Genomic DNA, 12,757 nt, shown 5'->3' on the forward strand with positions numbered 1-12,757 from the left:
CCTCCAGGAGGAATTAGACCTCTGTATTGAAGCTCTTTGAGTAAGAATCTGTAGGATTTGGGTCCCTGCTCTTTGAGGTCTTACCTTTGTCTAGTAACTCTGGGGGTTTATAGACAGGGAGGGCATTCAAAAAGGTGTTTCTGTGCCAGGACATTAATGTGTCCTCCTCTGTTCTATATGAAGCAGACTTTCAAGTTACTCTGAATAGGCTCCTGCAAGCCCACAATCCTGGGTAGAAGCTGCTGCTTGAAGCTGCTGTAACCTAAATTAGGTTCTCTTCATTAGCTCTATCTGGGATCTCATTTCTCCTTAATATGACAAAGTAGCTGAAAGGGAGAGCTGTGCAAATGTCCAGTGAGAGTCATTAAGTATTCTCAGTGCTAATCACGCTCTGCAGTCCCCTTTCATGTGTCTAGTGTCAGGTTGTCCTAGACGGCACCTGCAGAATCGATAGCTGCCAACCCACAGTGAGTTATTTATGCTTCTTTTCATCATCAGGCTAAAAGGCAAACTTTTACTCATGTATTTCTCAGGGTTTATCACAGTGTATGATCTGTGATAGGGACTAAGTAAATGTCTGTTGACTGAATTAATTGTGCTTTGTTCCTTTTTCAGGCCAAGATGGGCTTCAGGGAAGGGGAAGGATTAGGTAAATACAGCCAGGGTCGGAAGGACATTGTGGAGACCTCCAATCAGAAAGGCCGTCGTGGTTTGGGCCTGACACTGCAGGGTTTTGATCAGGAGCTGAATGTGGATTGGCGGGATGAGCCAGAGGTAAGCTGGTGAAGGTGCAGGAAACAGGAAAGCTGTTGGTGTTTTTGAATGGGTGGCTCTCTGAAACCCTGGGGAAGCAGTTTGAGCAGGGTGGTTAGAGGGGTTCAATGTTAGCATCTTACATGGAACGTGTGCTGCCTAGATTGATGTCAGCTTGACACAAGCTACATTCATTTTAGAAGAGAGAACCTCAATTGAGAAACTGCCCCCACCAGATTGGGCAAGCCTGTGATACATTTTCTTGATAGATAATTGATGTGGGAGGGTCCAGCTCACTGTGGGCAGTACCAGCCCCAGGTTGGTAGTCCTGGGTGTTATAAGAATGCACACCTTTACTTCCAGCATCCAGGAGGCAGAAGCAGGAGACTCACAGTTTGAGGACAGCTTGGTGCTATTAAGTGCTATTAAGTACAGAGTGAGTTCTAAGACAGCTAGGACTACACAGAGAAAAAAACAAAAAAAAGAAAGCAGGCTCAGCAAGTCATCATGAACAAGCCAGTAAGCAGCACCCCTCCAATGACCTCTGCTTTAGCTCCTGCCTCCAGGTTCCTGCCCTGACTTCCTTCAGTGGTGGACTGTGATGTGTAAGTGTAGGGAAATAAATCCTTTTTTTTTTGGTCATGGTGTTTGATGACAGCACTAGAGAAACCCTGACTAAGACAGAAAGGAGAACACTGAGGCTGTATTCAGAGAGACTTTGTTTCTGTTGTTTTCTAGAACTAAGATGGTTCTTTGGCTACACAAAGAACTTTTTTCAAAAAAAGATTTATTTATTTATTATGTATACAGTGTTCTGCCTGCATGTATTCCCTGCAGGCCAGAAGAGGGCACCATATCTCATTATAGATGGTAATGCTGGGAATTGAACTTAGGACCTTTGGAAGAACAGGCAAAGCTCTTAACCACTGCACCATCTCTCCAGCCCCACAAAGAACTTTTAATAGCTAAGTGGAATATTCTTAGTAGATTGTTAGACTTCACAGGCTAGGGAGTTCTCTCTCTGCTAGGAGGGTCCAGCAGGTGAATGGGCCCCCATTACTCCTCCAGTGCAGGATGGATTTACGAGCCTCTGATATTCTTCCATCTTCACAGGTTTTGTTATCCAGGTTGTACATGTGTTTGCTTGTGTACACTTCTCCTGTTGTACTTTTTACTTGATTGTATTTGTTGTAAGATAAACTTTTTTTGCAACAGTTCTATAAGAATGTAGGCTGTGAACTGGCTGTGGTGGCGCATGCCTTTAATCCCAACACTCAGGAGGCAGAGGCAGGTGGTCTCTGTGAGTTTGAGGCCAGCCTGGTCTACAGAGCAAGTTCTAGTTCCTTTGCAAACCAATTCTTACACATACCAGGAAAGTGCTACATCTCCAGGCCGAAAAGAGGCTTTTAAAATTTGTTCCCATGCATAGTGTTGAAGTTTTATTTATTTTATTTTTACCTTATTCTTCAAACGATCTGAAGTAGGTATAATAAAAGTGCCCAAAATAGTGATAATAATAATCTGAGATATTAGCATTACAGAGTTGAGGTTAAGGGAAGCAGCACCATTGTCTGACCATCTCATAGTGGCAGTAGATAGGCAGGTGTGGCTGTGAGCGCTGGGAACCTGTTGTAATTGTTACTGTGTGCATGCGTTCGCTGTAGAGATGCTGAGTGCTTTCCTTGTTCTCATTTGTGTGGCAGCAAGTGGATAGAGGTTCTGGTCCCGTCACTGTCAATCTGAAGTATGAAAGTTGATGTAAAAATCTCTCTGAAGGAGATAGGCTATTTTAAAAACCCCTTTTTCTGGTGAAGCCATTGCCGTTACCAGTGGCCATAATTAATTTTTCTCAGATAGAAGCTGCCTGGTAAGGAGGGTTGGCTGCACAGCCAGTTGGTAGCCACTTCTTTAAAGTGGATGAGGCTGGGTGGGCCACAGCGGGAAAGTGCTCAGAGGCTCCTGGAGCGCACAGGTGTAAAGTTCAAGGTTTTACATCTCGGGCAAATCTATCCCTTGGGTAGTCTTGATGTCCAGGCTTCCATGGGGAGATTAATTCTGCTTTTATTCAACAAATGATTGTCCACTGTGTATATAAATTTTTTGTTGTTGTATACGGCTTATAGTTTACATTTGTGCTTAAAGTCAGGATTTGAATGGGAGTAGAAACCATAACTCACTGCCAGATTCATGCACAAAGGCTTCTGTGATTTTTCTTTTTACTTTGCTATCTTAATGGTGGTTGGCTTGCCCTTGAGACCTTGCATTGTGATCCCATTTTACACCTCTCAGAGCATTTAATCACCTTTAATCACATTGCTTCAGTCTGCTATGGTGAATCCTTGCTTGGGAAGCAGTCTGTTCAGCTGACACTCGGGTTGACCACGTAGATAGGTTTTAGAATCCACATTTTTCTAGCCCAATGGAACTTAGTCCTAGATTCACTGCATAACTATTGCAGACTTAATATGTCCAGTCCCCACATCAGACCAACCTCAACTGTCTGCTCTAAAACATATTACTCTTTGAAAGCTCTGTAAGTGGTGCTAGTGTATGATTGGTAAGAACCTTGGTTCAGTCTGTTCAGAAAAGTACTTGAGCTGGGCAGGCACGCCTTTAATCCCAGCACTTGGGAGGCAGAGGCAAATGGTTCTCTGTGAGTTCAAGGTCAGCCTGGTCTGCAGAATGAGTTCCTGGACAGGTTCCAAAACTACAGAGAAACCCTGTGTGGGGAGGGGGGCATTTGACACAAGTTAAGAGAAAGCAGACGTTAGAGATGAACCTCTGCTCTCCTAGAGTCAGTGCTAGGAGAGACTGTTTACTGGTTTCTGGTTTATTTTGTGAACGACATTTTGGGGGCATTAGCATTAGGAGGTGAGGCTAAGTGCTATTAAATCGTACCTCAGAACTGTATTTATGTGACACTGCCTAGGTATTTCTCTGTCCTCATTCTCTCTTTCAATATTCAATGACTTAAGTTTATTTTTCATTCATGCAAAGTCTAAATATGGAAACTATGTGCCAGACTGATTATAGCACTTTTTTTTTAAAGTTTATTATTTATTATGTATACAGTGTTCTGCCTACATGCCAGAAGAGGGCACTAGATCTCAATACAGATGGTTGTGAGCCACCATGTGGTTGCTGGGAGTTGAACTCATGACCTCTGGAAGAACAGCCAGTGCTCTTAATCTTTGAGCCATCTTTCCAGCCTCTGTCCTTGTTCTCTTACTAAATGCCTTAAGTCAAAGACATGTTTTATTTCATTCTGGTGTTTGAGTGCCTACAATAGGTATTCATCAGATAATACTGGAGCAAATGAAAGAAACATTGGAGATCCAGAAATTTTCTGAAGTATTCAGAGAATTGGAGTTGTCCTTCAGAAACTGAACTTTTATTCATGTCTGACTGCCTGCATTTAGCATCACCCATTTAGATCCTTCTTAGCCTGTCTGAGACCCTCTCAATTGTTTTGGGGAAGGACTGGTGAGTTGGGGCAGAATCCTAAAGGCCTATCTCATCTGACTTTACCCTTTTTTGTTTGTAGCCCAGTGCCTGTGAGCAGGTGTCGTGGTTTCCAGAATGTACCACCGAAATTCCTGACTCTCGGGAAATGAGTGACTGGATGGTTGTGGGAAAGGTAGGATTTCATGGGAGTATACCCAGCCTTTTCTTTCCTTTGAATCTGGTGTGTACTTATTGCAGTTTTAGAAAAATGTGGAAGCCATGTCACAGGAGATGTAGAATAAAACTTGAATCATAGAAAAAGCAGTCATTTCTACCCTCTTTGGGGCTGGCTGCCTTTGGAGTAGCCTGTTATGTGTCAGTGAATTGTCTGGCCAGTGCTGGGCTCCGTTCAGGTAGGTGAAAGGACACCATAGCTGTCTTCAGAGTGATAAGGGCATTGTCAGCACAGTCGTTTGTTTACTCTTATTCTGGGACACTGAAAATGAGGGGATTGATTACCACTCCAGTGTGTTCTCTAGAAGTAGGGTGTCTTCAGGAGCTCCACAAAGTCAAAGCTGCCTTCATGACACCGAGGTCTTACTCTTTTTCACCCTGATTTTCCCCATATGTCTGTGGGTTTTTCTGAATCCAGTATCTGCACTGAGCAGCTGACTTCAATGCCACAGCGAGGCAGGGACCACACCCCCTTGTTACTAAGCCATACACTAGAGAAATTTCCAGAAGTGGAAACTACAGTACTTACTAAACTTTGCTATGAAAATAAGGCTGTTTTAAATAAAACAATTTAGCATGTTATTCTTTTGAAGTAAGTAAAGAAATATTTAAGAATCTCAGTTTTGACTTTTTTTAATAAACTCAAACAATAACTGTTGGGGGTTTTGTTGTTTTTTTGTTTTTTTTTTTTTTTTTGAGTGTTAGGGATTGAGTTAAAACATGCTAGACAAGCATTCTTTCCTGGATAAATACCCACAGCTCCCTTAGTGACTTTGAGAAGTATAAAATTTGACACTAGGCAGCGAGATGGCTCAGTGAGTAGAGGCGTCTGTATGCAGACGACTGCCTGCAGAGAACCAGTCCCTGAGATTGTCTTCAGAACGCTACATGCATGCCATAGCATAGATGGGCCTGTATATACATGACACACACATACACACCGTGAGAAAAGCTGTTTTTGAGGTGGCAACACTTGGCTGGGCTGGACATGACATTCTGCAAGGGCTGTGTAAAGTTACCAAGTCAATGTCCAGTATCAGGCATTCCTGCCCATCTCAGAGTGGAGGCTTCCTGGATGAAGGACAGGTTTGTCAGATGGGGGAGCCCTGTCCTTCTGCTCTGGGGGCAGACAGCTTGTGTGTCTCCTTCCTGTGTGCTCTTTCCAGCCTCAGCATTTGTGCGTGCTGTGACCATATGGTTTTCTACCCAGAGCTCCCAGCACACTGCTTTATCTCAGAGCCATCTGGAACACTGCCAGAGGGATTTGGAATTGTCTCTCTGTGCTCCTCAGGGATTGATGTTTCTTGGCAGAGACTTAAGCCCCTGCTTGCTCTGAGCACTCAGAACCCTAATCTCCCCACTCTCCCAGTAAATAGTCACACTTGGTCAATGTTTATGACTTTCTTCTCCCTGTAGAGAAAGATGGTTATTGAAGACGAAACAGAGTTCTGTGGGGAAGAGCTGCTTCACAGTGTGCTGAAATGTAAGGTAAGGCTGGGTTGGGACAGGTGAGGCCCGTGGGTAAGGTGAATGGGGCTTTGCTAGTTGTTGTTGGTGGGAGTGTGCCATTTAGGCTTTTCCTAGAGATGGGAAGTATATGTGATGCATATGTTCAAGATGGTATTTTTCTGTTGTGTTGTCTATGTGGTCACTGAGGCACTCACTTAACCTGTGAGTGAGTGTGTCAGATCCTGCTAATACCCAATGGGCCTAGTGAAGTTTACAGTCACCTTTTAGCATCAAACAAATCAGTATTTGAACCTCATTTCTACAATGTTCTTCTGTGTGACCATGGGCTAGTAGCTTGGGTGCCTCTGAGTTTGTCTTCTGTAAAGTTGTAGAAGATACTTCTCTGGGTGGTTGTGAGTGTTAATGAAGTTAGAGTGTCGCAACACATGGGCGGGCACATGTTAGCTTCCCCTTACACCTTCTGGCCTGATTGTAGGCCAGGAAGCACACACCTGGGTTCTCTGAGGAGGATGTCGGCTTGAAAAGAATGATGGCTACCTCACAAAGCTCTTAGTTTTGACAGACAGGGTTGGGAATATATCCATAAGGTGACTGAGTCTCAGGTGTAATGAGGGGAGTTAGAAGGAAGGCAGGATTCTCCCCATCCCACCCCATACCATGTGTGTGTGTGGTGGGGATAGATATCCTTAGGAGACCCTGGTCTTGATTTATTTTTGAGCTTTTTTTTTTTTTTTTTTTGAGACAGGGTTTCTCTGTGTATCCCTGGCTGTCCTGGAACTAGCTCTGTAGACTTTGAATTCTGAGATCTGCCTGCCTCTGCCTCCCAAGTGCTGGGATTAAAGGTGTGTGTCATGACTGCCCAGCTTGTTTTTAAATTTGGTGTCCCAATCAAGGGATCCTGAGTACCAGAACTTAAATCTCTGGAAGGTCATGGTGATACGGGGAAACATTTGCTATGAGAAACATTTTTTACTTTCTGTGTAGTAGAAGTGCTTTTAACCCCTTAACCACAGCTAGGCACCTGATTCATTGGGGGTTTTACCACTTTACTGGCAAGGTAGTTGAGGGTCAGAGTGATTGAGCAACTTGTCAGGTTTATACAACTGGATAGTTCAGAGCTGAGATGCAGCAGGAACCCAGTTCCTCAGAGGACAGTGAGTCTTCAGACCTTGGTCCTGCCCAAGAGGACCTGATGTGATGTTTGCTGTAGAGTCTCCTTCTCTTTTGGCAGAGTGTGTTTGACATCCTGGATGGGGAGGAAATGAGGCGAGCTCGTACCAGAGCCAATCCCTATGAGATGATCCGCGGAGTCTTCTTCCTTAACAGGTGTGCTGGACACCCTTCCTTCCTCTTGTACCTCTCCACCTTTCATCTGAACCTCAGCTTTCTGTATTCCTGGGACTGACCCATGCTTTTTCATCTTGCTTTGTTACAGGGCAGCGATGAAGATGGCTAACATGGATTTTGTGTTTGATCGTATGTTCACAAATCCCCTGGACTCTCAAGGGGTGAGATTTGTGTGCTGAGTGGACTTAAGCTTCAGTAGCTCACAGATTGCCGTTTGTTGAGTGCGAGTGTGTTTTGCTCTGTATTCCCCAGATGGAGTCCTTCAGTGCTCCCTGGTCCCAGGACTGCCCAGTCTGCAGGCTCTAAAGATCTGTGATTTCAGCAGGGTTATTTTCTCTTTCTGTGTGGGATCATAATTATGAGACTGGCCTTTCTCTAGAAACGGTAGAGCAAAATGATTTTCTGCTCTGCTACATCTCATTTCTCTGAACATTGGCCCTCCATAATGATAGAGAAAGCATAAAAGGAAATTTCATTCTAGCATTCCCTTTGGGATCGAAGCATTTTTACCCACTCCTAGAAGGTTGGTTTTCTTCACAGTGACAGGGCCAGGAGCCAGCTGTCCTCAGACCTGTTCCTACTTCACACACCCTCATTCTACTAGACCCCCACCCCATTACCCACTGGCTAGAGGAACTTATTTCTAAGGTCTTTGATGTTTCAGTTCCACCTGCCTAACTACTTGTTCCATGCTGGTAAAGCTGACATGTAGACTCTCCAGCCTTCACTCATCTCCTCTCCTCGGGCCCATCCCCATGTTCAAGGGCCAGCCAGCAGCAGAAAAGGCTCTTGGAATTAGCATCTTGAGAAAATTAGGTTGATACAATGTTGATTTAATTTTCTGAGCTCCCAGTGATTTCCTCTAAAGGCAGTTTCTAGCAGAGGAGCTCTGTTAAACTGAGGGGAAGTCATAGCATCATCTGGGCTGTTGAATTTGTCTGCCCTCAGCAGCTGCTATCTGCTTATTGTCTTTTGCTGTCATGAGAATGAAGTAGGCACCAGAATTGTACCATTCAGATCAAGGGTGGATGTTTGTTAAACCGTAGGGAAATGCAGTGTGTTTGGAAAGCTTCAGGGAGCTTCTTGACCTGAATTGTTAGTGGCCAGAAAGAATGGCCCTGTCAGAGATATGTCTTTGCACTCTACGATAAAAAGTAGTTTCTCTTTAGCCCTAGTATGTACTTCTTTTTATCTCCATTTTCCCTGAGGACCTGAGTGAAAGCCAAGCCTAGCAGGCCTGGTGTGTTTTCAGGGACCAGCTGTCTCCAGAGGTGGGAGTGGCTAGAAGCGTAGGCATGCTGCAGTCTTAGAGATGTTTGGGTTAGGCCTGTGCCTCAGAAAAATGGAAGCTTGGAGTGGTGTGGAGAAGGAGAGAAGAGGTATTCTGAGGTTTCATAATTGGTCTTTGGTGCTATAGATTATGGGAGAAGGAAAAAAGGGACTAGGGGAAGAAAAAGAAATTGGGAGCTTTATTTAGATCCTTGAGGTATTACATCTTATGAGGGGGTTTTGTGCTTGAGGATGCTATTTATTAGGTAAGAAAAGCTTGTCTGTAAAGTGTGATAGAAGAAAAAGTCAATGTGGATATTTACCTTTTGTCCTTGATAATGGAAATGAGGCAGCATCAACAGTGCCCAGTTTGTGTGCAGTACTGCACTTGAGAGAAAAATATCAAAAAACCAAGAGTTCTGACTCCAAGAAAGTTGGTCTAGTTGAATATAATGCCATCTTGTATTTGTGATGACTATAGTTTTAGAAAGACCTTGGCCACAAGTTGCATTTTTTAATTCTACAGCAGCCTTAAGAAATACCTACCCCAGCACTCGGGAGGCAGAGGCAGGCGGATCTCTGTGAGTTCGAGACCAGCCTGGTCTACAAGAGCTAGTTCCAGGACAGGCTCCAAAACCACAGAGAAACCCTGTCTCGAAAAACCACAAAAAAAAAAAAAAAAAAAAAAAAAAAAGAAATACCTACATTCATCCCAATTATAGTTGAGCAATTGAGCTTAATAGCTTCAGATGTGTGCTTGTCCTTGACTGCAGTGAGGAAATGGCAGAGCTAAGAACCAGCTGTTCTTCTAGGAGCAGAATTCTGAACAGGGCTTATAAAGGTCCCTTGTTCTTATTTTGGGACAAGATCTTGTTACGTAACCCGGACTAGCCTTGAACTCACTCCTGTATCAGCCTCCCAAGTGCTGGATGGTATATGAGCACTACTGTGCCCCAGCAAGCCACTGGTTTTGAAATTGCAAGATGAGATCATAGGTAGGCACCTTATGGAGGCCAGATACTCTTGAGTCTTTGAGTTTCCTGCTTCCCTTTGGCTAGAGGGGCTAGAGCTTCAGGCTACGGCCTCAGTGCTGAGAAACATTGTTTTCTTTTTGTGCAGTGTTTACAGTACTTAAACTTAAGACTGCCACATACCCACTGTGTTGGCTGTATTATATTGGTAACTTTTATCTAACTCTAAACTTATTCCAAAGTAAAGATAATTGAAGGACAAAATGGGAGAAGCACCCAGGGAGAGAAGATCATGTAGGAGGGCAGTGTTTTTCCTCAGGAGAACAGTCTAATAATGATCAGGCTTCTGGACTCTGACCTAGCTTTGTTCCAACTGGTGTGGGCAGGTTGCTTTGTGTCTTTGTGTTTCTGTTGGCAATGTTCTGCTTACTAGGACACAAGAAAGGCAGAGTGTGGTGAGGAAACAACCTGGGACATGAAAATGCCTCTATGATAGATGATAGACAGAGATGCTTTCATTGGGAGTCTGAGTTGGCCTGGTTAGGAGAAAAGTGTTCAGGATATTTTGGGTGAGGGGGCTCCAGAGGATACTGGTGACTAAGGAAAAAAAAATACTGGGTGTGGAGGGCCTGGTGGGAGCTCTGGATCATACTTGCCAATAGGCTGGGTTTTTTGCCTCCTCTTCCCTGAGTTCTCCTTTCTTTTCCTTACTGAGCCATCTGTTATCCCTGTGTCCTTGTCTTCCACTTCTCTTTCAGAAGCCACTGGTGAAGGACCGGGACATTGACCTTCTGTACTTTGCGGATGTCTGCGCAGGCCCAGGTGGCTTCTCAGAGTACGTGCTGTGGAGGAAGAAGTGGCATGCAAAAGGCTTTGGGATGACTCTGAAGGGCCCTAATGACTTCAAACTAGAGGACTTCTACTCAGCCTCCAGTGAGCTCTTCGAGCCGTACTATGGTAGGGACATTGACCAGGGCAGAGACTAGGAGAGTGGCTGCTGTGTGGGGACTTGAGGCCAAAGCTGTTGCTACCTGTGTTCTTCCTAGTTTATTAGCTGGGGTTCACTGTTGCTGGCATGAGGGTCTTGGAGCCCTTTGAAGTATCTTTTTTAAAAAAACAAACAAAACACAGGCCTGTATTAATTCCTCCTTGCAGGATTGTGGTTTTTGTGTGGTGTTGGGGGATAATGAAAGTGCCTAATTCCTAGATGAAAAGTAGCAAGGTTATTAACAAACACACATCAGCCCCTCTGGGTTGTGTGAACTACATTTGCTAGCAGACAGCTCGGTAGCTGCAGCAGTCTCCCTGCCCTGACAAGTAGACTAGGATCTGTCAGCAGATCTAAACTCTTTACTGACAGTCCTTACTGGAGGTTGATGTTGAGTGTTTTTGTCTTGATTTTGTTTTCTGTTTTTGTTTGTGTTGTTCTTGTTTGTTTGTTTTGGAGACAGGGTCTTCCTATATAGCCCTGGCTGGCCTGGAACTAACTATGTAGATCAGGCTAGCGTTAACTCACAGAGATCTGCATGCTTCAGCTTCCCAAGTGCTAGGATTAAAGGTGTAGACTACCATGCTCAGCTTGAATTTTTTGATGTTTAGAGAAAGGGTCTTACTTTGTGTTCCAGGCCAACCTAAAACTTCCTGTGTATCCCAGATTAGCTTTAAATTCATGGGTTGTCCTGCTTCAGCCTCCTGAATACCTGTAGGCATGAGCCTTTATGCCTGGCAAATACTGTTTTTTAGCATAAATGCTTTAAAAAGGAAGATCCTCTGCTTCAATTGATGTCTCTTGGCTGGTCAGTTCCCTTTGAACCCTGGCTTTGAGAGCAGGGCTTCAATTCTTGCCAGTCTGTGTCCATAGGTGGGATGGGTCCTGGGTCTTGGAGCTTACTTGGTATCTGTGCTCACTCTCTCTGAGGGCTCCTGGCTCAGCTCCCAGCAGTAGGCAGACTCACCAGGGTTCCTGTGTCTTGTTAGGTGAGGGTGGGGTTCTCCGGAGCTCCAGACAGCAGGCAAACTGACAGGGTTCTTGTGTCCCATCAGGTGAGGGCGGGGTCGATGGGGATGGAGATATTACCCGTCCGGAAAACATCAATGCATTTCGGAATTTTGTCCTGGACAACACAGATCGCAAGGGTGTCCACTTTCTCATGGCAGATGGGGTAGGTGACTGTCCCTGTAAAGATGCTTTAAGGCTGTGTTGTGAATTTAGAGGGTTGTTTCTTGTTTGTTGTTCAGGGGTCCTGGTCTTGGGCATACTAAATAAGTGTGCTGCATCTGAGCCCCACCCCCCCCTTGAGAAATACTTTGGTTTTGTTCTTTAGCTGCCACCATAAATGGTAACTCACTGTTCATATAGTAGAGATGCACATTTTTACTTACTTTATACATTTCCCTACAATTTTTGTAAAGACTATACTATCATAGACACATTTGCTTGAGCTTACTTTGCTGACAAAAAGGCCTTAGTTGCTAAGGAGCCGATGAGGCATGGACTCCAGTTGAAATCAACTAGGCAAAAACTGAATGGGGAGGCACACTGCCATTACTTGTCATCGTGGTAGTTGTTGAGGTCGTCTACAGGTGGTCTCCACTAGCCTCTCATACACTGACAGATAGGTACTTAAACAGTAGCAACAGCAGCACAGACTCCTTGGAGGCCCTTGACTGGCTGAAGTGAATTTTCAAGGGCCCACCTAAGCAGCCAGAGAACCAACCGACCACCACACTGTTCAGCAGAGGCTCTCACCCAGTATGTCACGGGTGACTCCTGATGGGAGCCACCAACTACAGGATCACATAGCTGGGGTTCAGAAGAGCCTTGTGAGCTGTGTGTGGAAGGAAGGGAGAATGTCAGAGGGGCCTGAGGATGCCCTGGCTCCCTGAAGCCCTGTACACAGTAAGACAGCAGATGAACAGGGTTGAGGCTGGCTGAGAGGAAGGGGCTGCTGCTATTGAGCAGATGTGTAGTCTGCCAGTTCTGCCTTTTCTTCCTTTAATGTAGTGGACAGCAAGCAGAGCTGTAAAGCTCACAGATTTTCTGCTTTGGTAGCAGGAGGGCTGGCCTGGCCTTTTGATTTATTTCTATTGCTTACTAATTTTAAATGTTTGTTGTATATGGTAATGTGTTACACAGAGATTTTTTTCATACAAGTATATATATTATACATTGAACATTCCTACCCCCATCTCTTTATCTTTTTCGCTTCTGTTATTTTTCAGTTTTCTTTTTTTAGTCAGTATCTCAAATAGCTCAGGCTGGCCTCAGA

The 12,757-nt window shown here is 44.6% G+C and overlaps 1 protein-coding gene across 4 annotated transcripts in view; it reads left to right on the top strand.

Annotated features, from left to right (window-relative positions):
- Positions 1-12,757, top strand: part of Cmtr1 (cap methyltransferase 1) — a 95,817-nt gene that overhangs the window by 60,533 nt on the left and 22,527 nt on the right. For all 4 annotated transcript variants that reach the window (XM_041634347.1, XM_041634349.1, XM_041634346.1 and 1 more), the window contains 7 exons: positions 616-774; positions 4,298-4,390; positions 5,848-5,919; positions 7,133-7,227; positions 7,337-7,409; positions 10,247-10,445; positions 11,532-11,650. In XM_041634347.1, coding sequence (XP_041490281.1) covers positions 616-774; positions 4,298-4,390; positions 5,848-5,919; positions 7,133-7,227; positions 7,337-7,409; positions 10,247-10,445; positions 11,532-11,650 — 810 coding nt within the window. The remainder of the gene's footprint in view (positions 1-615; positions 775-4,297; positions 4,391-5,847; positions 5,920-7,132; positions 7,228-7,336; positions 7,410-10,246; positions 10,446-11,531; positions 11,651-12,757) is intronic.

Source organism: Microtus oregoni, unplaced genomic scaffold, assembly GCF_018167655.1.
Source record: "Microtus oregoni isolate MIOR12 unplaced genomic scaffold, Mior012 000046F_ref0000063, whole genome shotgun sequence".
In the NCBI taxonomy this organism is placed as follows: Eukaryota; Metazoa; Chordata; class Mammalia; order Rodentia; family Cricetidae; genus Microtus; species Microtus oregoni.